The sequence below is a fragment of the Eucyclogobius newberryi genome, unplaced genomic scaffold, assembly GCF_026437365.1.
Source record: "Eucyclogobius newberryi isolate DKJ021-1_F unplaced genomic scaffold, fEucNew1.0.hap1 SCAF_13, whole genome shotgun sequence".
NCBI lineage: Eukaryota > Metazoa > Chordata > Actinopteri > Gobiiformes > Gobiidae > Eucyclogobius > Eucyclogobius newberryi.
The window spans coordinates 38,151,261-38,177,642 of NW_027315757.1; the positions used below are offsets into that span (position 1 = coordinate 38,151,261).

The following is a 26,382-nucleotide window of genomic DNA, read 5'->3' on the forward strand; positions in this document are numbered from 1 at the left end:
TCACCAATTTTGCCTAACACATGCATGTCTTTGGACGGTGGGAGGAAGCCGGAGAACCCGGAGAGAACCCACGGTAACACGGGGAGAACATGCAGACTCCACCCAGAGAGATCATGTGATGTTGGTCTGGGAATCGAACCCACGATCTCCTTCTTGGGAGGCAAGAGCGCTAACCGCCTTTGCCACCGTGCACCCAAAAATATTGAAACAATCGGTTGCATATGGCACGTATCTTCTGGATATTTAAACAGTCGGTTGCATATCGCACGTATCGTCTAGACATTGAAACAGTCGGTTGCACATGGCACGTATCGCCTGGACATTTAAACAGTCAGTTGCATATGGCACGTATCGTCTGGATATTGAAACAGTCGGTTGCATAGGGCACGTATCGCCTGGATATTGAAACAGTCGGTTGCATATCGCACGTATCGCCCCGATATCGAAACAGTCGGTTGCACATGGCACGTATCGCCTGGATATTGAAAAAATCTGTTGAATATCGCACGTATTGTCTGGATATTGAAACAATCGGTTGCATATCGCACGTATCGCCTGGATATTGAAAAAATCGGTTGAATATCGCACGTATTGTCTGGATATTGAAACAATCGGTTGCATATGGCATTTATCTTCTGGATATTTAAACAGTCGGTTGCATATGGCACGTATCGCCTGGATATTGAAACAATCGGTTGCATATCGCATGTATCGTCTGGATATTGAAACAGTCGGTTGCATATGGCACGTATCGTCTGGATATTGAAACAGTCGGTTTATACGGCACGTATCGCCCGGATATTGAAACAATCGGTTGAATATTGCACGTATTGTCTGGATATTGAAACAGTCGGTTGCATATCGCACGTATCGCCTGGATATTGAAACAGTCGGTTGAATATCGCACATATCGTCTGGACATTGAAACAGTCGGTTGTATATTGCACGTATCGTCTCGATATCGTGACAGTTTTTGTGTGGCTTTCCCTGGCGTTATGAAAATATCTGTTAGTAAAAGCTCAAAGTCACCTTGAGCTGTTAATTCATGTTTACGTTGGAATCAACAAGAATCAACATGAAGCAGGTGTAATTTTCTTTAGTTTTTTTATTTGATTGTTTGAAAAAAAAAAATTCAAACTAATATTAATATTCTGCCTTTTGAGATTAAATTTGATCTCATTTCAAATTCAGTTTGAATTTCTTACAGCAAGATCAATCAATTATTTTGTATATTACAAAAAAAGTTATCTAACTTGGATATTGTGCTGTAGCCAATGAGAAGTCACAGAAAACATGAAAAGAAGAGACAGACAGAGACACGTGGTGATTTGTTCCCCCTGGGGTCAGTATTTTATTCATCAGGACTTGATGCATCCAAGTATAGGATCATTCGGTTTTGGCACCTTTAAAGATTTCATTTTTCAAATCTGAACAACACATTTAAAAATCAAAAACAAAGAAATGACTAAGGCTGTGTGAGTTCTTTCCCTTTTCAAAATAAAAGCACATACATATATATTTATAAAGAAATCCAACCAAACCATTTAAAAAAAGCGGTTTTGTTCAATGTCGATTGTTTGGTTTTTGTCTCACAAAAGCAAATAAAGATCCAAATTAATCAAATAAATAATAAATAAAAACTATATTAAAGTTACACATGGAAACATTAATACATTTGCGTCTTTTCTTTTTTTTCCCTTAATAATTGTTAACTTAAGTTTCTCAAGAGCAGAGCTGCGGTAAATTTTCTAGCATGCATTAAATTCTGAAATTGTTGAGTCACTTAGCTTCGTAACTATTTCATGTTGTATTTTTTGATTTTTGGAGATTGGCGTCCTCTTCTTTTCCTTCTCTCCTCGGCCCTTCCTTTTGTGGGTTTTGAAAAGTCGCTGGAAGTCCTTTATTGTTGAAAATGTGCGACTTTTTTTACACTTCTTCTGCCAAACGATCCAAAAAGAAAGCGAACGAGGACTGAAGAAAAAGCTGAGAAGGTTTTGATTTTAAAAGAATAAATATTATTTCTACTGCGGCCTGCTTTCCACCATGGGACGACCTTCAAATCAATACTAAAAGTCATTTAGCTCGTTACCAACAGTTTTAATGAACTTGTTTGTTTGTTTTTTTGTATATTTTTTTTGTCATTTTTTGCTTCTGAACCTCTTGAATATTAATAATTTATTTATAAAAGTAATACATATATATAGTACCTTTGTTCAAGATTACAGTTTGGGCTAATTCTTATTGAATACCCAGCTGTAACAATTCACAGTTTTAATGCAAAAAATCAATAATAATAATAATAATAATAATAATAATAATAATAGTAAATCAGTTGTGGCTATATTCGGAGCTTGAATTAATGCTCCAGCCCAGAATTCTTGGGCCAACAAAACGCCAAATGAAAACAGCGCTATATGAAATCATGAAACTCCCGATAACCTTTGACCCTACAACCCGTAGCTCCTTTGTCCTCACATAATGGGAAAAAACACCATTATTTGTAGAAGACCTTGCAGTAACTCACCTCTTAGTCCAACGTTCAAAGCTCTCAACAATGGAAAATGGAAAGGTCATGCAGCTGAAACAAAAAACAACAAATGTCTATTTTATAAACATGAAAATCCAACTGTTGCGTCTTCTCCTATGGCAAGCCCACAGAGGTTTCCTTGCATGGGTGTCTCCTTGGTTTTTGAAAGATTATATATATATCTCTTTTTGAAATGGGCCCCTGTTGCTTTCATACGGGCGTGGTGCGACGGTTGGCTGTGTTGCTATGGCTGGAGTCTTTGAGATCTTTCTGAATACAGTTGTGGACTTGCAGGAAGTTGGCGTGGTCCCGTTCAGAGTTGTAGGTGGCCGTGGGCGTGCCGGAGGATTTGAGCGTGTCGCGGGGCAGCGTGTACATGGAGATCTCGGTGGAGGGGAGCGCGCTGAAGCCTTTAAGACCCACAGGAGAGGCGTCCCGCGAGTGAGACGGGTCTGTGGAGCGCGACGAGGACCGGGACCGGCGTCTGGGGGGACACGAGGGTGAAAGTGAGTCACATCACATTTTTGGCCTGGTGAGGATTTAAGGACTTAAAAACAGATCTGAGATCTCTAACTTGACCTTTAAAGGATTTGGCCGCCCACCATTTTGAGTTAATTCTGCTTTCTGATTGGATAATTGACTTGATCCAAAACACTAAATTTGAAAATAAAAACATTGGTATAAAATGTTTTTTATAATCACCAACACAAATTATAGCAGTAAATAAATATCTGATTTGTAAATGTTTACTTAAAAGAGCTGAGCGTCTTGAAGCTATAAAGTTCAAACAATGTTGATCCTCACTTTCCTTCACATTCCAAGCATATTATTATTCATATTATTTATAAGTGCATTTCATAATATTCAGAGGTAATGCTAACAATAACTAGCATGCTAACTGCGCAGCAGCAATACCACTGAATGCGGCAATAAAAAGGCTTTATAATTCAATGCAGACCACACACAGCAGTCTCATTTTTACATTACATCTGTACTGGGGCAGAAGAAACTCTACTTCAGTACATTTCTGGGAACATGACACATTTCGTAACCAACATGGTGTGTGGGTTAGTGATTGGAGGTGAGCAGAAAGGTCCGTCATGAAGAGTAAGGGTTAGGGTTAGGGTCATTGTGTATTAGCAGACAGACGCTCCTGTACCTGTAGCGATAGCGGTAGCTGGGGATGCGTGTGATGGCTGAGCCCTGGAGGTAGTCGGCGGCGCGGGCCCCTATTCGGAGCTGCCGGTGCCGGTCGATGAACATGTGCACGGCCAGGACCCCCACCATCTCCGCCATGATGAAGGACAATGCCCCGAAGTAGAAGGACCAGCCATAACTGTAGCTGTTCTTCTTGGAGTCGCTCTTGGAGGGGTCCCCCGCGTTGGCTGATATGTACACGATGATCCCGATGATGTTACTGAGGCCTGGTATGGAAAACAACATGTTTTTACAATGCAATAACCTACATTCAACAAAGGCTCCGAAGTATTACACTATCAGATGACGTGAACTTATTTTTGGGGTTAGGGTTAGGGGTACATTTTAACTTTTGTATCTCTTGCATGTGTCGCCCTCCGAGACAACCGCTGTTGTGATTTTGGGTGTTACAAAAATAAATTGAATTGAATCTTTGAACTTTTGACAATAAACAAGGACAAGACAATGCGATAATGATCGATTAGAGACGTGAAACAAACACAGGAACAGCTAGCGATAAACCAAAACCGTTCACTCATGGTTTGGACAGCAATCGGCCTTATGATTCAAAACTGGTGTGAGGTGTGTTATTTATTAAGGAAACATTTCTTATAATTGGACCCATAGCCCGTGGTAACACAGGTCCAGGGATCGCTGCACCAAGGTCGCCCCATAAAACTCAACAGTGCAGTCGCAAAAAAAGGAAATAATTACTTGACCTTCACCGAAGAAATGGGGTCGAAGTAAAACTTTCTCAAAGTCTCTGTAAAGGCTGCATTCACTCACTGTCTCACACAGCACATCCAAATGGGACAAAACTAGAACTAAAACTAGAACTAAAACTGGACTGAAACAGGTCTGAAACAAGTCTGTACCAGGTAACATGTGTGCACCAGGACTGAATTAGAACTAAACCAGGAATAAACCAGGAATAAAGCAGGAATAAACCAGGAATAAACCAGGACTAAATAAGGAATAAATCTGGACTAAACAAGGACTGAACAAGAACTAAACCTGGACTAAACCAGGACTGAACCGGATCTAAAATGACGTGTGATCACAGCATAAACGTCCTCATTTAAAGCACTTTTCTCTTGTAAACAAGTAAATTATGGAGCGACAAAACGAGACGATCGTGTGCTGTTTTCATTGCAAATTATAAGAAAAGATAAGATAAGTTTTATTCATCCCACAGGGTGGAAATTCCAGTGTTGCAACACATATTAGGCACAGAAGTATAATAATGAAACAGGAAAAAGAAATAACTCTCATAATCTTAATAATGATATTTTGTTATGGTAAAACATTTGATCAATCACAAAATCCAGAGTATTTCCTTTGCTATAATTCTTTGGACTGAAACGCTGTGTGGTTCACTTTTCTTTCTTCTTCTTTCACTTTTCTGTAAAACCTTTATGTTCCCCAAAAACCATCTTACATGTGAGTACTGATGATCTAAAGGGTTTGTGAGAGCTTTATTGATTTTGTTTGTACAGGTTAAACTCCGTGAGAGCTTTAGAGACTAGGATTGTAAATCTTTAGGGTTAGGGTTAGGGTTAGGGTTTTAGATTACCCACATTCGTATTCTTCTTTTTTATTCTTATTTCACTGGGATTTCAAGTATTGGAGAAAGAAGTGTGAGTTTATTCATATAAATACTTAGTTTACAGTTTTTTTCTGTATCTTCGGCTGAATGGTGACAAATCAGAAAACCCAGTTATTTTGCATAAAAAACGTCTTCTATGTGCACTTCTGGTGAGAGAATTGGTCAGGGATGCTACACAAACAATTAATACATTTTGAGATCTTTATGGTCGATTAATTGTGCACTGGACATGTCCTTAGTCTAGTAAAATAGTCTTCACTCGACGACAGCCCTGGAAATGGGTTAGTTTGATTAAAAAAACTCTTTTCACAGTTTGAGAATCAGGTCCTCGAGCTTTAGCAACAACCAGGTCCTTTGTGTTTGACCCGAATAATTCAGTTCTTGTCCTGAAGTATGAATTACACTTTCTAATCCTTTGTCGGCATATTTGATAACTTGTTGGTTTAGTTGCACTTGTGAGAGGCAGCGACAGGGAAAGTGGGTATCTGTGTCAGGGACAGCGTATTTTTAGAGAAGATCCCAGTGGGTCCTCGTGTGCCTCGTAACGGGATCAAGAAATGAGCAGGAGACCAAGAAGAACTCAGGAAACTAGAAACCAAATGATGTTAGTGGTAAACTATTGAAAAATAAATGAATATGACAAACATCTTTACATCAAGAAGTGTGCTGTAAAAGAAGAGCTGAACAGTTGAAGTTGCTGAAGGGTTTTAAATTGAGTTTGATTAATTAAGTTAAAAGTTTGTATAATTTTTGTATTTACTTTAGTACTTTGTAAGCAGTGTGTGGACCTGCAGATGACCTCGGAATTTTGACCTGATGACAGAAATGCGGGAGTAAGAGCAGGTGCAGGAGCACAAATTTCACATCTTGAATGTTGGGAAAAACTGTTTCCATCAAATTACTGCTTTTGGATTCAAATGAACTCACAGAACCATTTTCCCTCCAAAGACAAAAGCTAAAAAGTCCATAAGATGTATTTACTGTGCATAATGTTATTGTGTTCGGCATGTTCATTGAACTGTTTTATAACTTGTCTTGTGAATAATGTTACCTTTGTAACTATGTGGCCCAATGTAAATTCTAAACAATGGCTAAATTACGCTGGATCTTCTTCTCTGATCAAGCTCTGACTCAGCATGCCTGCTGATTGGTTGAACAATGGCGCCAAAACCCAACCCCCGCAAGGGTAAGTCAGAGAGAGAAAGAAGGCAAACTGAGCTCCATCAAAGGAGGTCCATGAGATAGCACCTCGGGAGATGAGAACTAATCTCTGGCCTAGCGATGCTAAACTAAGCTACGGAACAAAGACATTCCAAAGTTATCTGTTTTTTATTCTTTACTTCTGTGCCTAATCTGCTTCTGTACCTAATATGTGTTGCAACCCTAGAATTCCCCCATTGTGGGACAAATAAAGGTTACTAACTTTTACTCCCATAAATAAGAATTCTGTGCACATTTTAGACGTGATTACAACTGCATCATGCAAACTCAAGCAAATGACCTTTTTGCAACTTTTCAAGTCCAGGACAGTCTCTTCAGACCAGCCTCACCGGTGAATCAGTGCAACAGCCCTTTTTATCTGAGGACCGCCTCAGAGCCGAGGAGAACACAGATCACTGAACCTGATCCAGGGCTTCTTTGGCCTGACACCGTCAGAGCCTGGCGCTCCAGAGCAGCCCTGCTCTGCCCAGCGTGTGGACCGAGCTGCAGCGTGACCCCTGAGTGACCCCTGGAGGCAACACGGACACACAGGACCATCTCCTCACAGCTTCTGGTTCTGGTCGTATAATGCATTTAACAGGCTGGCTGATAATATCTTAGAATTAACTCTAACACACACCTAGATAGATCTAGAACAATCATGTCTTGCGTCTCCGTCTGTTATCGACTCATTTGCATAGTCCATATTCATATATCTGTTTCATTATTTGGTCAATAAATCTTCATAAACTAAATATAGTAAAGTGTTCATTAATTTCCAGAAAAGGGGTCAATGTCATGGTTACGTTCTCACAAACCTTCAGATTAATGAGCAAATACATTTTTAATAAATTGATCAATTTAGATATTTGATTATAGAATTGTTAAATGCCTAATCTATGGCTGGTGCCCCAAAATACTCTTAAAATATGATAACAAACATACCCACACTTACGCAGTGTGTCATGTTTGAAATCTTGAAACAATTATTGAATTGATATAAACTTTGAATGTTGCTCTCTCATAAGTGGGAGGACATGAATAACCTTACAGTACTTGTACTAGTAAGCAGAGTTTAGCTTATTAAAGCTTCAAAGGTTTTGAGATATAACTTGTCCCTGCTCTCACAAACCTTTGGAACATTGCTAGAATTCACATGTATGAATGTTTTGCTACTTGCACAGCTTCAGAACAGCTTTTCAAACATAATCAGCTTTCAAAGTGTCATACAGTGACTCACATGGCTCTCACATATCAAAAGTTTACAAAAGATGTTTAATATTTGGATGACAGAATTTGGCTTCTACATTTTTTCAAATTTTAGTGATCTGCTCTTTGAAATTATCGTTATCCAGGGGAACAACCAATAATCAACTTCTGAAACAAGTAATTTGAATGTAGAAGAACTGCTCCATCACACACTGTTCCACAATGACAAGAGGAAAGGTCCAGTTTAGGAGTTTTATTAAATATGGATATGGAAAAGAATAATAGAAGATAAGTTATCCGAGAATGCTAACATTAGCTGCAGGCTAAATGCTACCACGTTGCTAGCGCCGCTGTATTTTCACATCTACAGAACAATCTGTACTTTTCTGAGGTAACACCAGATCATCAACCTCATCAAGCCTCAGTTATGACTTCATTTGAATTAGTAATGCTTAAATCGACAACATTTGCCTAACCCATTTTGTTTTTGAAGAGGGGAAAAGTTCCTAATGAGTAAATGGAGAGTTATTCCCCTCGCCAGGCCCCACCCCCTGAGATGACGCTCTGCGTTTGTGGTTTGTCCTGCCAGTTCCTTTGATTGACATTTTTTAATCCGATTTTCCCAGAATACTTTTTATTTCTACTTGAGTACCGTAATTTTTTGGCCTTGAACTTTTTACTTCTGCAGGACTAATTTTATTTTAAAATAATGCTACTTTTATTTGAGTAAAATGTTCTGCAACTTGGTCCGGGACAATATTCTGACCCAGAGTTTGGAAAAGCAGGAATGTTTCCTTGACTTTTAACGATGGGCAGTAACTAAATTCTTGGTAATTATGGATTGATTATTTATTTTTGTAATTCGATGTGCAAAGAAACCAACATTAGGAACAATATATATATATATTTTTTTTATTGAATAAAACTGTAAAATGCAGATTAATGATGCGTGCAGATGGAGAGCGCTGTAATTTAAATATATTGTGTAGTTTACTCACCTGCGGAGACAAAGAAGATCCCTGCGCTGAGGATGATGTTGTGGCGTGACTTGTAAAACTCACTGGCAGCTATACAGAGCCCACCCATGAAGAGCAGGATTACACTGAGGATGGGGAAGATACTGGAGGCTCGGACGGCACCTGAACACAGCACACAAACACAGCTTGAACAACAACAAAAAAAGTCAGGTTCTGCATTTTTATTTGTAATCAGCTCTTTTTGTAGCATCTTTTACTAAAAAAAAATAAAATAACTCTCACGATATTGGCTAAATTTAACATGTATAAAAAATATTAAAATAATTGCTTTTGTTGCCGTTTTGTGCTTTATTTCTCCTCCAAAGCCACACATTAAAGTCCCATATCAGCGCGGCTCTCTGTTCCCAATCAACACCCGGCGTTGTGTGAAAGACTCCATCAACACTAGCTCCAGAGAGAGGCCGCGCTTGCCAGGCCGTGTTACCCAGACTTATGTAACCGCGGCTGGGCTTGGCTCCGGCGCCGCTCCCCTCCCCCACATCCACGCTCACATGTCCCAGCCCTCCCCCGAGCGCAGGGGACGACCGGCGATGTGCACAGTCACGTAAAAACAGAAGAACCCAGCAGAAACACTGATCTTTTTCATTTGTCCTCGGTTCACACTTTATATCAAGGAGAGGTGACGTAACCGTGACCCAGATTTTCTCATTTTAAATTTGTAAATCCAATCCAACTTTATCTCTATTGTTCTTTAAAAACAACAGAATTGACCAGAGTGCAGTAAACAGCAGTAATAAGAAAACACAGAAATGCAAAAAAATTATAATAAATACAAATACACTGTACACTATTAAAGTCAACATTTTATATATATATATATCCATCCATCCATCCATCTTCTGCCGCTTTATCCGGGGCCGGGTCGCGGATATATATATATATATATATATATATATATATATATATATATATATATATATATATATAAATGTATAGCTTGAGGGTTCTTCAGTATATTTGCTGTTGCTGCAGCACTTGCACTTTTTTGGATTGAGATGTCTGATGTTCTTCCAGGGATCTGTTGTAGCCCCTCCTCCAGTTTAGGAGGGAAGTTCAGTGAAGTACTCTCAGAAAGTCTTCTAGAGGATGTGAATGCAGCATTGACAGCTATCCCTACGGCAACCATCACTGAAACCAATGAACTGATATACAACTCAGCAGCAGTGATACTTGAGACACTCGGCTATCGTAAGAGCAACCATGAGATGAAATATCCACCATGGAAAAGAAGGTTGGAGACTAAGATCAAGACAGCTCGGAGAGAGGTGAGCCAACTGTCTGAGGCCCAGAAAGGTGTAATGCCAAAGCAAGTACCCACGAGGTACAACCAGATGCCCAAACCTGAAGCACTCGAAACTGCCAAACAAAGGCTCCAAGCCTAAGCCAGCTGCCTAAAGAGGTACACGAGAGATCATGAAGCCAGGCAGATAATCATCTCGGTCCAGAAAAGTGCAGTGCTCGGAACAGCAAAGATACTGAAGAAGTCACAAGCTCCCAGACCTCTGGGAGAGGACCTGAGCTTGAAGGGGGATCAATAAATCAATTGATTTCTCCGCAAACAATCCGGAGCCTCAAGCCGCTCGCTTTTCAGTATTTCGTGGATTAAAAAGCCCTCCTCACTCTCTAGCTCCAGCCTGAACTAGCGTAGCCTAGCCGCTAGCGTCATGGCTGGATCTACCTTTACCTGTTTGAGCTGTCATATGTCGAGTCAGAACCCTGGCTCCTTCTCTGACGACAGGTGCGTGAAGTGCAGTGTAGTGGTAGTTTTGGAGGCCAGGGTTACGGAGTTAGAAGCGCGGATCCGCTGTTTAGAGGAGCTTAAGTCCAGTTATAGTTCGGTTTTAGCGCGAGGGCTACCGGACCGCGCTGCAGGGCGTAGCATTAGCATTAGCAGTAGCAGTAAGGCCGAGCTCAGCCCCTCAGCGTCTCCCGTGCAGCCGGGACTAGACCAGGAACAGAATAGGGACCATTTTGTGACAGTTCGGAGGGGACAAGGCGCTAAACGCCGAACCTCAGAGCGCCGTGAGCTTCACGTCTATAATAGGTTTTCTCCCCTCAGCGATCACACGCCCGCTGAACACACGAGAGAAACTCTTGTAATCGGGAGTTCTATTGTTAGAGACGTGAAGCTGCCAGCTGCTAGCGTTAGGTGTTACCCGGGGGCCAGAATGGGTGACATCGAAGGAAACCTTAGGATCTTAAAGCAGAGTAGGACCCGTTTCCGGCGAGTCGTGATTCACGCAGGCGGTAACGACGCCCGTCGGAGACAATCAGAGGTGCTCAAAGTTCAAGTAGCCGCGGTGTGTGACCTAGCGAAGTCGATGTCGGACACTGTAATATTTTCTGGTCCCCTGCCCAATCGGATCAATGCTGAATTGTACAGCCGTCTCTCAGCATTCAACAACTGGTTATCCAGATGGTGCCCTCAAAACAACGTTGTCTTTATTGATAACTGGAGTGCGTTTTGGGGAAAGCCCAGGCTCATACGCAGGGATGGCATCCATCCGACTTCGGAGGGTACATCCCTATTAGTTCGGAATTTGACCGATAGTCTTAGTCGTGTTAAGTGACCATCTAGGGATGAGCCCCAGGTGCAGAGCAGCAGTTCAAGACGCTCCTCTGTCGCTGAACTCTCGCCCGTTCTGTTACCTGTGAAGTGTTCAGATTCAAGACAGATAGAGACTGTGTGTGTCCCTCGTGTTCCTCGTACAAATAATGCCAAAAAGTCACATCTCAGAAAAAATATTTCAGGCGTCAGACCAAATAACTTAAGGAAAATAACAATCACAAATGACACAAATACACAAATGAATAAACACGTAAAATGTGGACTGCTAAACATTAGAGCAATTTCCTCCAAATCGCTCTTAGTTAATGAATTAATTAGTGACTATAACATAGATCTTCTAGCTCTAACTGAAACGTGGCTTCAACAAGACGACTACGTCAGACTAAATGAGTCCACCCCACCCAGCCATGTTAACTTTCAGACTGCCAGGAGCACAGGCCGAGGTGGTGGTGTGGCAGTGATCTCCCACTCAAGCCTACTCATGAGCCCTAAAACTAACAATGCATTTCACTCATTTGAAAGCCTTATGCTGTCAATCACATGTCCAGATATGAAAAACCAAAAAGGAGTTTTGTTCATAGTTATCTACCGACCTCCTGGTCCCTACTCAGAGTTTTTAACAGAGTTTTCTGACTTTATATCAAACTTAGTGTTAGCCTGGGATAAAATAGTTATAGTTGGAGACTTTAATATCCACGTGAACATGAGTGATGACGCTCTCAGTAATGCCTTCAGCGCCTTGTTAGACAGCATTGGTTTCACTCAGAATGTAAATAAACCGACTCACACTCACAAGAACACTCTGGATCTTGTCCTAACGTATGGAACAGAGATTAGTGACCTCATTGTCCTCCCTCAAAACCCTATATTGTCAGATCATTTCCTAATTACCTTTCAGTTTATTCTTAAAGATCATCCAGTCCCACAAAATAAAGTTATAATGAAAAGGACAATATCTGAAAAATCTATCTCAAAATTCAAAGAAATAATAGAGCCAATATTCAGTGACATGTCATGTGATCATGTCATGTGATCATGTCATGTGATCATGTCATGTGATCTGCTGAGAACAGCTTTAGTCCCAGTTTAAGTGATCAATTTGTCGACTTGACCATGAATTCTCTGAAGTCTGCTCTTGACGTTGTCGCGCCGTTAAAACAGAAGGTCATTAGGCCAAAGCGCGCCTCCCCATGGTACAACCAAGAACTGCGTTCACATAAACAAAAAGTTAGAAAGTTAGAGGGATTATTTCGTCGCTCTCACACAGAAGAATCCCTAAAAGCATGGAAAAGTTGCCTGCTGTCCTATAAGCAGGCTCTGCGTAAGGCCCAAACCAGATATTATTCAAATCTAATAGAAGTCAACAAAAGTAACACTAAATTCCTTTTCAGCACTGTAGCTAGGCTAACAAACTGTCACAGTGCAGTAGAGCCCTCAATCCCAGCTACACTTAGCTCTGATGATTTCCTCCTATTTTTTAATAATAAAATAAAAACAATCAGAGATAAATTAGATGAAATTACCCCCGCTATTAGCCCTGAACTAGCCCAAGCTGTAAATCTAACGTCCCATATAAATCCACCTGTAAACTTAGAAAGGTTCACAGCTGTTGATCAAGCAGAGATAACTTCAGCCATTATGTCCTCTAAAAGCTCAACTTGTGTCCTAGACCCCATTCCAAGCTCCTCAAAGACATTCTCCCCCTAATTATAGACCCTATTCTTACTATCATAAATACTTCACTCGAAAGTGGCTATGTTCCACAGTCCTTCAAACATGCAGTCATTAAACCTCTTCTGAAAAAGCCTAATCTAGATCCCGACCTATTGGTAAACTACAGACCTATTTCAAATCTTCCCTTCGTCTCTAAAATCCTTGAAAAAGTTGTAGTAAAACAGCTTTGTCGCCACCTGCAGGACAATAACTTATTTGAAGTTTTCCAGTCAGGGTTCAGAGCCCACCACAGCACTGAAACTGCACTAGTTAAAGTCACAAATGATTTGTTATTAGCCGCTGACGATGGACTGGTCTCAATCCTGGTTCTGTTGGACCTCAGCGCAGCGTTTGACACCATTGACCACAACATTCTACTGCAGAGGTTAGAATGTGATGTAGGTGTTGGAGGAACAGCCCTCAGCTGGTTTAAATCCTATCTATCTGATAGGTTCCAATTTGTTAATGTAAACCAGAGCTCCTCACCAAGCTCTAAAGTAATTTACGGTGTGCCACAGGGTTCGGTACTCGGTCCAATTCTGTTTACTCTTTATATGCTACCATTAGGCAACATTATCAGAAAGCATGGCATTAACTTCCACTGCTATGCAGATGACACTCAGCTGTATTTATCAATGAAACCTGATCAGAGCGATCAAGTAGACAGACTTAGTACTTGTGTGAAGGAGATAAAAACCTGGATGACACTAAACTACCTGCTTCTTAACCCTGAAAAAACCGAGGTCATTGTGCTTGGCCCTAAGCATCTACGAGACGCTCTATCCGAGCAGATAGTCACACTGGACAATGTCAGTGTAGCCTCCAGTTCTACTGTAAGAAACCTTGGAGTCTTATTTGACCAGGAGCTCTCATTTAAAGCTCATATAAATCAAGCTTGTAAAACAGCCTATTTCCATTTGCGCAACATCGCCAAAATCAGAAGAATCCTGCCTAAAAGTGATGCCGAAAAACTTATCCATGCATTTGTAACGACTAGATTAGACTACTGTAACTCCCTGCTTGCAGCGTGTCCTAAAAGCTCCATAAAAAGCTTTCAACTGGTTCAAAATGCAGCAGAAAGATTACTAACAGGAACAAAAAGAAGAGAGCACATTACGCCAGTGCTGAAGTCTCTTCACTGGCTCCCGTCGAGTCTAGAATCAAATTCAAAATTCTACTCTTGACCTACAAAGCCATAAATGAAATGGCCCCATCCTACCTCAAAGATGCTATAGAACCATATCATCCAAACAGAGCTCTTCGCTCTCAGAATGCTGGCCTTCTGGTGGTGCCAAGAGTCTCTAAAAGTACTGTAGGAGGTAGAGCGTTTAGCTACCAAGCTCCTGTGTTATGGAATCAGCTCCCGACCCATGTTAAATATGCTGACACAGTCTCTTCATTTAAGTCCAGGCTTAAAACGTTCCTCTTCGAAATCGCTTATGGTCAGAGTAGTTAGGGACAGAAAGATAAACCCACAGCTTCAGCTACGCTGCCCTAGGAGTAACTATGCTGGGGGAAGTATGACAGCTTGAGCACTATCCTCTTCTTCTTCTGACTACTTATGCTATCAAACAATATTTATTTTTTGATTCCACTTGCAAACTGTTCACCGCCTTCTTTTCTTTCTCTCACTCCTGAGGACCTGTGGACCCAGATGCCCCTCTCCTGGTGAAGTGGTCCCTGCCCTGTGTGGACGGTCCCTCATCTGCCTGAAGAGTGGCTCCAGTTCGCCTCAGTCGGTCCCTCATCTGCCTGAAGAGTGGGTCCAGCTCGCCTCCGACGGTCCCTCATCTGCCTGAAGAGTGGGTCCAGCTCGCCTCCGACGGTCCCTCTTCTGCCTGAAGAGTGGGTCCAGCTCGACTCAGACGGTCCCTCTTCTGCCTGAAGAGTGGGTCCAGCTCGACTCAGACGGTCCCTCTTCTGCCTGAAGAGTGGGTCCAGCTCCAGTCTCCTTGTGTCCGTCTGTCCGTCTGTGAGAGTCGGATCTCTCCTTCACTGGAACTCCTCCAGGTTTCTACGCTTTTTTCCCAAAGAGGTTTTTTTTGTAGTTTTTCCTGGCCGAGAAGGAGAGTCTAAGGACAGAGGACCCTGGGACATCGTCCCTCGCCACCACAGACATTGTCTGACTTCATCGCCACCACAGACATTGTCTGACTCCATCGCCACCACAGACATTGTTGATTCATTTCTCCCTGTGGCCCTCAGAGGCAACTGTTGTTGTGATTTTGGGCCTTACAAAAATAAATTGATTTGATTTGATTTGATTCAATAGAGACCACCCGCGGAGGGTGAGGAAGAGTTTTGTTTTTCTTATCTATGTATAACTGTCTCACTGTCGGCAGGTGAATATGGACCAGTGGATTCACTCTGTCACTGCATCCAACAGCTCATTGTGTGGACCGGCCTCCTGCTGGTGCCAGAGGGCCTCCTGCTGGTGCCAGAGGGCCTCCTGCTGGTGCCAGAGGGCCTCCTGCTGGTGCCAGTCAGTGTGTGGAGGCAAAACGACTTTCTCCAGCTGAACTCAGACAAGACTGAAATCATGGTCTTTGTCACAGAAACAAAGAGAAAGCGTTAGCGTCACCTCCAGAGTCTCGCTCTAAAACCTACAAACCAAGTTATAAATCTGGGGGTAATAATGGACTCAGACTTGGAGTCTTATCCATGTGTTTGTCTGCAGTAGATTAGACTTTAACGGCCGCTCACTGGTCTCTCCAAACCAGCTGTAAAACAGCTGCAGAACATCCAGAACGCTGCTGCTCGGGTCCTGACCAGAACCAGGAAGTACCATCACATTAGTCCTGACTAGAACCAGGAAGTACCATCACATTAATCCTGACTTGAACCAGGAAGTACATCACATTAGTCCTGACTAGAACCAGGAAGTACCATCACATTAGTCCTGACTTGAACCAGGAAGTACCATCACATTAATCCTGACTTGAACCAGGAAGTACATCACATTAGTCCTGACTAGAACCAGGAAGTACCATCACATTAGTCCTGACTAGAACCAGGAAGTACATCACATTAGTCCTGACTAGAACCAGGAAGTACCATCACATTAGTCCTGACTAGAACCAGGAAGTACCATCACATTAGTCCTGACTAGAACCAGGAAGTACTATCACATTAGTCCTGTTCTCAGGTCTCTGAAATCCCCCCTGTGGCTGAGACTTTAAAGCAGCTCTGCTTGTGTACAAGTCTCTCCATGGCCTAGCACCAAAGTACATCTTGGACATGTTTGTGCCATATGAACCATCTCGGACTCTGAGGACCTCAGGGACCGGCCTCCTGCTGGTGCCAGAGTCAGGACTAAACATGGGCCAGCCTCCTGCTGGTGCCAGAGTCAGGACTAAACATGGACCGGCCTCCTGCTGGTGCCCGAGTTAGGACTAAACATGGACCGGCCTCCTGCTGGTGCCCGAGTTAGGACTAAACATGGACCAGCCTCCTGCTGGTGCCCGAGTTAGGACTAAACATGGACCGGCCTCCTGTTAATAATTATAATAATAATAACTTTTATTTATATAGCGCTTTTCAGTGACCCAAAGACGCTGAACATAATAAAAAAGGGGGGGTATTTACAGACAGGGGGGACAACACGTACAGAACACATTAATATACAGATAAAATGAACAAGACAGAAGAAGTAGAGAGAAAAAGATGCGGATGTAACAGGGGGTAGAAGAGTAGGCAATGGGGTAGAGGAGGCTAGGGGTAGGGGAGGTCATAGGCTTGGGTGAAGAGGTATGTTTTTAGGCGGGATTTGAATGTTGTGAGTGAGGGAGAGTGGCGGACAGGTTGGGGGAGGGACTAAACATGGACCGGCCTCTCGCTGGTGCCAGAGTCAGGACTAAACATGGACCGGCCTCCTGCTGGTGCCAGAGTCAGGACTAAACATGGACCGGCCTCCTGCTGGTGCCAGAGTCAGGACTAAACATGGACCGGCCTCTCGCTGGTGCCAGAGTCATGACTAAACATGGACCGGCCTCTCGCTGGTGCCAGAGTCAGTACTAAACATGGACCGGCCTCCTGCTGGTGCCAGAGTCAGGACTAAACATGGACCGGCCTCCTGCTGGTGCCAGAGTCAGGACTAAACATGGACCGGCCTCTCGCTGGTGCCAGAGTCGGGACTAAACATGGACCGGCCTCTCGCTGGTGCCAGAGTCATGACTAAACATGGACCGGCCTCCTGCTGGTGCCAGAGTCAGGACTAAACATGAACCAGCCTCCTGCTGGTGCCAGAGTCAGGACTAAACATGGACCAGCCTCCTGCTGGTGCCAGAGTCAGGACTAAACATGGACCGGCCTCCTGCTGGTGCCAGAGTCGGGACTAAACATGGACCGGCCTCTTGCTGGTGCCAGAGTCAGGACTAAACATGAACCGGCCTCCTGCTGGTGCCAGAGTCAGGACTAAACATGGACCAGCCTCCTGCTGGTGCCAGAGTCAGGACTAAACATGGACCGGCCTCCTGCTGGTGCCAGAGTCAGGACTAAACATGGACCGGCCTCCTGCTGGTGCCAGAGTCAGGACTAAACATGGACCGGCCTCCTGCTGGTGCCAGAGTCGGGACTAAACATGGATCGGCCTCCTGCTGGTGCCAGAGTCAGGACTAAACATGGACCGGCCTCTTGCTGGTGCCAGAGTCGGGACTAAACATGGACCGGCCTCCTGCTGGTGCCAGAGTCAGGACTAAACATGGACCGGCCTCCTGCTGGTGCCAGAGTCAGGACTAAACACGGACCGGCCTCTCGCTGGTGCCAGAGTCAGTGGATTCACTCTGTCACTGCATCCAACAGCTCATTGTGTGGACCGGCCTCCTGCTGGTGCCAGAGGGCCTCCTGCTGGTGCCAGAGGGCCTCCTGCTGGTGCCAGAGGGCCTCCTGCTGGTGCCAGTCAGTGTGTGGAGGCAAAACGACTTTCTCCAGCTGAACTCAGACAAGACTGAAATCATGGTCTTTGTCACAGAAACAAAGAGAAAGCGTTAGCGTCACCTCCAGAGTCTCGCTCTAAAACCTACAAACCAAGTTATAAATCTGGGGGTAATAATGGACTCAGACTTGGAGTCTTATCCATGTGTTTGTCTGCAGTAGATTAGACTTTAACGGCCGCTCACTGGTCTCTCCAAACCAGCTGTAAAACAGCTGCAGAACATCCAGAACGCTGCTGCTCGGGTCCTGACCAGAACCAGGAAGTACCATCACATTAGTCCTGACTAGAACCAGGAAGTACCATCACATTAATCCTGACTTGAACCAGGAAGTACATCACATTAGTCCTGACTAGAACCAGGAAGTACCATCACATTAGTCCTGACTTGAACCAGGAAGTACCATCACATTAATCCTGACTTGAACCAGGAAGTACATCACATTAGTCCTGACTAGAACCAGGAAGTACCATCACATTAGTCCTGACTAGAACCAGGAAGTACATCACATTAGTCCTGACTAGAACCAGGAAGTACCATCACATTAGTCCTGACTAGAACCAGGAAGTACCATCACATTAGTCCTGACTAGAACCAGGAAGTACTATCACATTAGTCCTGTTCTCAGGTCTCTGAAATCCCCCCTGTGGCTGAGACTTTAAAGCAGCTCTGCTTGTGTACAAGTCTCTCCATGGCCTAGCACCAAAGTACATCTTGGACATGTTTGTGCCATATGAACCATCTCGGACTCTGAGGACCTCAGGGACCGGCCTCCTGCTGGTGCCAGAGTCAGGACTAAACATGGGCCAGCCTCCTGCTGGTGCCAGAGTCAGGACTAAACATGGACCGGCCTCCTGCTGGTGCCCGAGTTAGGACTAAACATGGACCGGCCTCCTGCTGGTGCCCGAGTTAGGACTAAACATGGACCAGCCTCCTGCTGGTGCCCGAGTTAGGACTAAACATGGACCGGCCTCCTGTTAATAATTATAATAATAATAACTTTTATTTATATAGCGCTTTTCAGTGACCCAAAGACGCTGAACATAATAAAAAAGGGGGGGTATTTACAGACAGGGGGGACAACACGTACAGAACACATTAATATACAGATAAAATGAACAAGACAGAAGAAGTAGAGAGAAAAAGATGCGGATGTAACAGGGGGTAGAAGAGTAGGCAATGGGGTAGAGGAGGCTAGGGGTAGGGGAGGTCATAGGCTTGGGTGAAGAGGTATGTTTTTAGGCGGGATTTGAATGTTGTGAGTGAGGGAGAGTGGCGGACAGGTTGGGGGAGGGACTAAACATGGACCGGCCTCTCGCTGGTGCCAGAGTCAGGACTAAACATGGACCGGCCTCCTGCTGGTGCCAGAGTCAGGACTAAACATGGACCGGCCTCCTGCTGGTGCCAGAGTCAGGACTAAACATGGACCGGCCTCTCGCTGGTGCCAGAGTCATGACTAAACATGGACCGGCCTCTCGCTGGTGCCAGAGTCAGTACTAAACATGGACCGGCCTCCTGCTGGTGCCAGAGTCAGGACTAAACATGGACCGGCCTCCTGCTGGTGCCAGAGTCAGGACTAAACATGGACCGGCCTCTCGCTGGTGCCAGAGTCGGGACTAAACATGGACCGGCCTCTCGCTGGTGCCAGAGTCATGACTAAACATGGACCGGCCTCCTGCTGGTGCCAGAGTCAGGACTAAACATGAACCAGCCTCCTGCTGGTGCCAGAGTCAGGACTAAACATGGACCAGCCTCCTGCTGGTGCCAGAGTCAGGACTAAACATGGACCGGCCTCCTGCTGGTGCCAGAGTCAGGACTAAACATGGACCGGCCTCCTGCTGGTGCCAGAGTCGGGACTAAACATGGACCGGCCTCTCGCTGGTGCCAGAGTCATGACTAAACATGGACCGGCCTCTTGCTGGTGCCAGAGTCAGGACTAAACATGAACCGGCCTCCTGCTGGTGCCAGAGTCAGGACTAAACATGGACCAGCCTCCTGCTGGTGCCAGAGTCAGGACTAAACATGGACCGGCCTCCTGCTGGTGCCAGAGTCAGGACTAAACATGGACCGGCCTCCTGCTGGTGCCAGAGTCAGGACTAAACATGGACCGGCCTCCTGCTGGTGCCAGAGTCGGGACTAAACATGGATCGGCCTCCTGCTGGTGCCAGAGTCAGGACTAAACATGGACCGGCCTCTTGCTGGTGCCAGAGTCGGGACTAAACATGGACCGGCCTCCTGCTGGTGCCAGAGTCAGGACTAAACATGGACCGGCCTCCTGCTGGTGCCAGAGTCAGGACTAAACACGGACCGGCCTCTCGCTGGTGCCAGAGTCAGGACTAAACCTGGACCGGCCTCCTGCTGGTGCCAGAGTCGGGACTAAACATGGACCGGCCTCCTGCTGGTGCCAGAGTCAGGACTAAACATGGACCGGCCTCTCGCTGGTGCCAGAGTCATGACTAAACATGGACCGGCCTCTCGCTGGTGCCAGAGTCAGTACTAAACATGGACCGGCCTCCTGCTGGTGCCAGAGTCAGGACTAAACATGGACCGGCCTCCTGCTGGTGCCAGAGTCAGGACTAAACATGGACCGGCCTCTCGCTGGTGCCAGAGTCAGGACTAAACATGGACCGGCCTCTCGCTGGTGCCAGAGTCATGACTAAACATGGACCGGCCTCCTGCTGGTGCCAGAGTCAGGACTAAACATGAACCAGCCTCCTGCTGGTGCCAGAGTCAGTACTAAACATGGACCAGCCTCCTGCTGGTGCCAGAGTCAGGACTAAACATGGACCGGCCTCCTGCTGGTGCCAGAGTCAGGACTAAACATGGACCGGCCTCCTGCTGGTGCCAGAGTCGGGACTAAACATGGACCGGCCTCTCGCTGGTGCCAGAGTCATGACTAAACATGGACCGGCCTCTTGCTGGTGCCAGAGTCAGGACTAAACATGAACCGGCCTCCTGCTGGTGCCAGAGTCAGGACTAAACATGGACCAGCCTCCTGCTGGTGCCAGAGTCAGGACTAAACATGGACCGGCCTCCTGCTGGTGCCAGAGTCAGGACTAAACATGGACCGGCCTACTGCTGGTGCCAGAGTCAGGACTAAACATGGACCGGCCTCCTGCTGGTGCCAGAGTCAGGACTAAACATGGACCGGCCTCTTGCTGGTGCCAGAGTCGGGACTAAACATGGACCGGCCTCCTGCTGGTGCCAGAGTCAGGACTAAACATGGACCGGCCTCTTGCTGGTGCCAGAGTCAGGACTAAACATGAACCGGCCTCCTGCTGGTGCCAGAGTCAGGACTAAACATGGACCAGCCTCCTGCTGGTGCCAGAGTCAGGACTAAACATGGACCGGCCTCCTGCTGGTGCCAGAGTCAGGACTAAACATGGACCGGCCTACTGCTGGTGCCAGAGTCAGGACTAAACATGGACCGGCCTCCTGCTGGTGCCAGAGTCAGGACTAAACATGGACCGGCCTCTTGCTGGTGCCAGAGTCGGGACTAAACATGGACCGGCCTCCTGCTGGTGCCAGAGTCAGGACTAAACATGGACCGGCCTCCTGCTGGTGCCAGAGTCAGGACTAAACACGGACCGGCCTCTCGCTGGTGCCAGAGTCAGGACTAAACCTGGACCGGCCTCCTGCTGGTGCCAGAGTCGGGACTAAACATGGACCGGCCTCCTGCTGGTGCCAGAGTCAGGACTAAACATGGACCGGCCTCTCGCTGGTGCCAGAGTCATGACTAAACATGGACCGGCCTCCTGCTAGTGCCAGAGTCAGGACTGGCCTCCTGCTGGTGCAAGAGTCAGGACTAAACATGGACCGGCCTCTCGCTGGTGCTAGAGTCAGGACTAAACATGGACCGGCCTCTCGCTGGTGCTAGAGTCAGGACTAAACATGGACCGGCCTCCTGCTGGTGCAAGAGTCAGGACTAAACATGGACCGGCCTCTCGCTGGTGCTAGAGTCAGGACTAAACATGGACCGGCCTCTCGCTGGTGCTAGAGTCAGGACTAAACATGGACCGGCCTCCTGCTGGTGCAAGAGTCAGGACTAAACATGGACTGGCCTCCTGCTGGTGCAAGAGTCAGGACTAAACATGGACCGGCCTCTCGCTGGTGCTAGAGTCAGGACTAAACATGGACCGGCCTCCTGCTGGTGCCAGAGTCAGGACTAAACATGGACCGGCCTCCTGCTGGTGCCAGAGTCAGGACTAAACATGGACCGGCCTCCTGCTGGTGCTAGAGTCAGGACTAAACATGGACCGGCCTCTCGCTGGTGCCAGAGTCATGACTAAACATGGACCGGCCTCCTGCTGGTGCCAGAGTCAGGACTAAACATGGACCGGCCTCCTGCTGGTGCCAGAGTCAGGACTAAACATGGACCGGCCTCCTGCTGGTGCTAGAGTCAGGACTAAACATGGACCGGCCTCTCGCTGGTGCCAGAGTCATGACTAAACATGGACCGGCCTCCTGCTGGTGCCAGAGTCATGACTAAACATGGACCGGCCTCTCGCTGGTGCCAGAGTCATGACTAAACATAGGGAATCTGCTAAAAACTGCTTTGTTTAGCAGCGCACATGATTGAAAGGATTTTTCTTTGCACTCTTCTCTTTAATGTCTTAAATTGTTTTGTGATTTTATTAGTTTAGACAAACAATTGGACTTCTTCTTGGATTTCTTTGTGATTTGAATGCACTTTTCCTGTTGTGAAGCACTTTGAATTGCCTTCTGTATGAAATGTGCTCTACAAATAAACTTGCCTTGCCTATATAGTAATATCAAAGAATAAAAATATGAATAGAATAATATATGAAAGTATGTTTACACAATACAACAAATATATATTACATATATCCATTTTCTTCCACTTATCCGGGGCCGGGTTGCGGGGTCAGCAGTCTAAGCAGGGACTCCCAGATTTTCCTCTCCCCAGACACTTCTTCCAACTCCTCCAGAGGGATCCCGAGGCGTTCCCAGGCCAGCCGAGAGACATAGTCTCTCCAGCGTGTTCTGGGTCTTCCCCGGGGCCTCTTCCCGGTGGGACATGCCTGAAACACCTCCCGAGGGAGGAGCCCAGGAGGCTCCGGAAGAGATGCCCGAGCCACCTCAGCTGGCTCCTCTCGAAGTGGAGGAGCAGCGGCTCTACACCGAGCTCCCCCCGTGTGGCCGAGCTCCTCACCTTATCTCTAATGGAGCGCCAAGCCACACGGCGGAGGAAACTCATTTTGACCGCTTGTATCCGCGATCTTGTCCTTTTGGTCATTACCCAAAGCTCATGACCATAGGTGAGGTCAGAACGTAGACCGACCGGTAAATACAGAGCTTTGTCTTTGGACTCAGCTCCTTCTTTACCACAACAGTCGCTGCACCGATCCAACTGTCAATCTCACGCTCCATCCTTCACTCACTCGTGAACAAGACCCCGAGATACTTGAACTCCTCCACTTGGGGCAAGGACTCCCCACCCACCTGAAGAGGGCAAGACACCTTTTTCCAGTCGGGAACCATGGTCTCGGATTTGGAGCTGATTCTCATCCCAGACGCTTCACACTCGGCTCAAACCGTCCCAGTGCATGTTGCAGGTCCGGGTTTGATGGAGCCATCAGGACAACATTGTCCGCAAACAGCAGAGATGAGATCCTGTGTCCAAACCGGACACCCTCCGAACCCTGACCACACCCTCCGACCCCTGACTACACCCTCCGACCCCTGACTGCGCCTAAAAATTCTGTCCATAAAAACTATGAACAGAACCGGTGACAAAGCACAGCCCTGAGTAGTCCCTCACTGGGAACAGGTCTGACTTACTGCAATGAACACAGCTCCTGCTCTGGTCATACAGGGACCAGACAGCCCTGAGCAAAGGGTTAGCTTTGCTCAGCCTTTCTTCCCAATCACCCCTCCCCAGGTGTCACTGTCATTGCCCACGTGGGCGTTGAAGTCCCCCATTAGAACAACGGAGTCCCCGTCGGTGCACTGTCCAGTACCCCTCCCAAGGACTCCAATAGGGTCGCGTCCCTTCGCCTTCGGGTGGGGGACAGGTCTCTCACTGTTGTGTCGGCCTACAGGCCAAACAGCAGTGCAGAGTACCCGGCCTGTGGATTTCAAAATCGAAATTTTATGCCTATGTGATTTTCACCGTTTGCATATCTTCAAAACAACATTCATAATAAAATCTAAACCTCTAGTCTTGATCTTTATTGGAAGTGCTATACTTTAGTTGTGTTAAAAGAGTGTTTTTGTTATGATGGTGGATTTATTCATTTGAGTTTTCCGGACTATATGTCACATATACGTTGCAAAAAATCCAAGCGCAAGTACAGACATTTCATCTTAATAATATATATTTTATCATAACAGATGGGAGAACATGGTAAATAGGTGTACGTATGCTAACGTAGCTACATGACGCGCAGACAGAACTGTGGTAAGTGTCTGGTATGTTAACGTAACATCCATCCATCCATTTTCTACCGCTTGTTCCCTTTTTGGGGTCGCGGGTGACTGGAGCCTATCCCAGTGACTTCGGGCCTTAGGCGGGGTACACCCTGGACAGTGGCCAACTTGTCGCAGGGCCAACACAGAGACATGGACATTACAGACATTTCACTCTCACATTCATTCACTAGGGCCAATTTAGAGTCACCAATTTTTGCCTAACACATGCATGTCTTTGGACGGTGGGAGGAAGCCGGAGAACCCGGAGAGAACCCACGGTAACACGGGGAGAACATGCAGACTCCACCCAGAGAGATCATGTGATGTAGGTCTGGTCCGGGAATCGAACCCATGATCTCCTTCTTGGGAGGCTAGAGCGCTAACCGCCTTTGCCACCGTGCACCCCCCTTAATGTAACATATGAACAGTTATTCAGAGAACTATAGCATAAAGAACATGCTAACAAGCTAACATGCTAACAAATTTACCAAAGCATCAGTTTTACCCCAAATCACTAAATCCACTAGATTCTTCCTCTGTGTCACTTCTAAACAACTCCACAAACTCCAGAGGTAGAGGAAGTGCAGATTCTTCTTCTGCGTCGCTTGGAGCCTAGAGCGCCCTCTTGCGGTTGCCAGTGTGAAAATAACAAATATAATATCACTCGCTCTGGAGTATAAGTCGCACCCCGACTAAAACTATGAAAAGGGTGCGACTTACAGTCCGGAAAATACAGTATAACAGATTTGAAAGAAAAACAAGGAGCTCAAAAGGGTGAACCCCGACACAAAATTAACTGGCGCTGGATAAAAACTGCTCTTGCCCCGCTCCAGCCTCTCTTCCACCTTCCTCAGCTCCTCTTTTGGGACGCCAGGGTTTGTGGGAGGTCGTGTTGCACAAGATTAAATATAAACCTTTTCACAGAGTTGACCCTGGTCCTTCGTCCCGCACCCAAATCCCAAATGTGCCACTTTAACGGAACAGATCCCGTTTTTATGGCATCATTTCAACACGCCTCTAAGAAGTCATACACAGTAGCTTAATAAATGAGAACGGCTGTTTCTCAGTGCATGTCCTTCTATTAACAGGTCATTTCCTAGCAGATTAAATAAGGCAAAAACAATAGCTTCTTGCATTGAAGTCTGTTAGCTGCATATTGTTGGCAGATTGTGCTCTAAATTGAGAACGAATCAGGTGGATAGGTTGAGAAATACAAAAAGAGCTCTTCACAAAATGCCACCCGATGACATCACACAGTGGAATCAACTGTTTTGAATTCTGGAGGAGGAGAAGGTTAATTTAACATGCGTGACTGAAATAAAACAAGGCTTCAGGTTTGTTTTGGATTGGGAAACGTTTGGAGTTGATCTAGAACCATTGTGACCAAGGCATCCAAATATCAGATCTGAATTCATTTAAACCTAGAATAAAAGAGCCTAATTTCTGGGTGCGCGCGTGTTGACCGTGTGATGGAGCTTCGCCTGCTTTGTGCCCCAACAATCATGCATGTGAGGATGTGCCAAAGTTGCCAGAGTTTATGAGAGCCAGGAATGAAAAACAGATACCCAAGGTTCAATAACAAATATCATGCATTTGTTGTATTGTTATGTCTTTAAACATGCTCTTTTGTACTTCTGAATATCATGTTCAGAAAAAAATCTGTTTATTATGCAGTAATGTGGGAGCTCCTCCTTTTTTGTCAATGATTTTTTATTGCCCAAAGGCTTTATTGACAGGAAGGTACAGACAGAGTGAAATGGGGGATGAGAGAGAAGGGAGGACATGCAGTAAACTGGGAGTTGGGAATCAAGCAAAGTGTAACACTAACTTAAGAGCTTATTTATCAAGTATGAGTATGAGCATTTACTAGTATTTATAAGGTTGAGTATGAGCAAGGAGAATAACACGCATGTGAATGTCAGAAGTTTCTAAGTTCGGCCACAGGAGCTTGTGGGGAATGG

General features: G+C 45.7%; 1 protein-coding gene across 1 annotated transcript in view; it reads right to left on the minus strand.

Annotated features, from left to right (window-relative positions):
- Nucleotides 1-1,324: 1,324 nt before the first annotated feature.
- cacng2a (calcium channel, voltage-dependent, gamma subunit 2a) overlaps nt 1,325-26,382 on the minus strand; it is a 185,759-nt gene continuing 160,701 nt past the window's right edge. Inside the window, exons 3-5 of the mRNA XM_072443808.1 lie at nt 8,738-8,878; nt 3,687-3,951; nt 1,325-3,011 (exon numbers count right to left, since the gene is read on the minus strand). Of these exons, the coding sequence (XP_072299909.1) occupies nt 2,738-3,011; nt 3,687-3,951; nt 8,738-8,878 (680 nt within the window). The 3' untranslated portion in view covers nt 1,325-2,737. The remainder of the gene's footprint in view (nt 3,012-3,686; nt 3,952-8,737; nt 8,879-26,382) is intronic.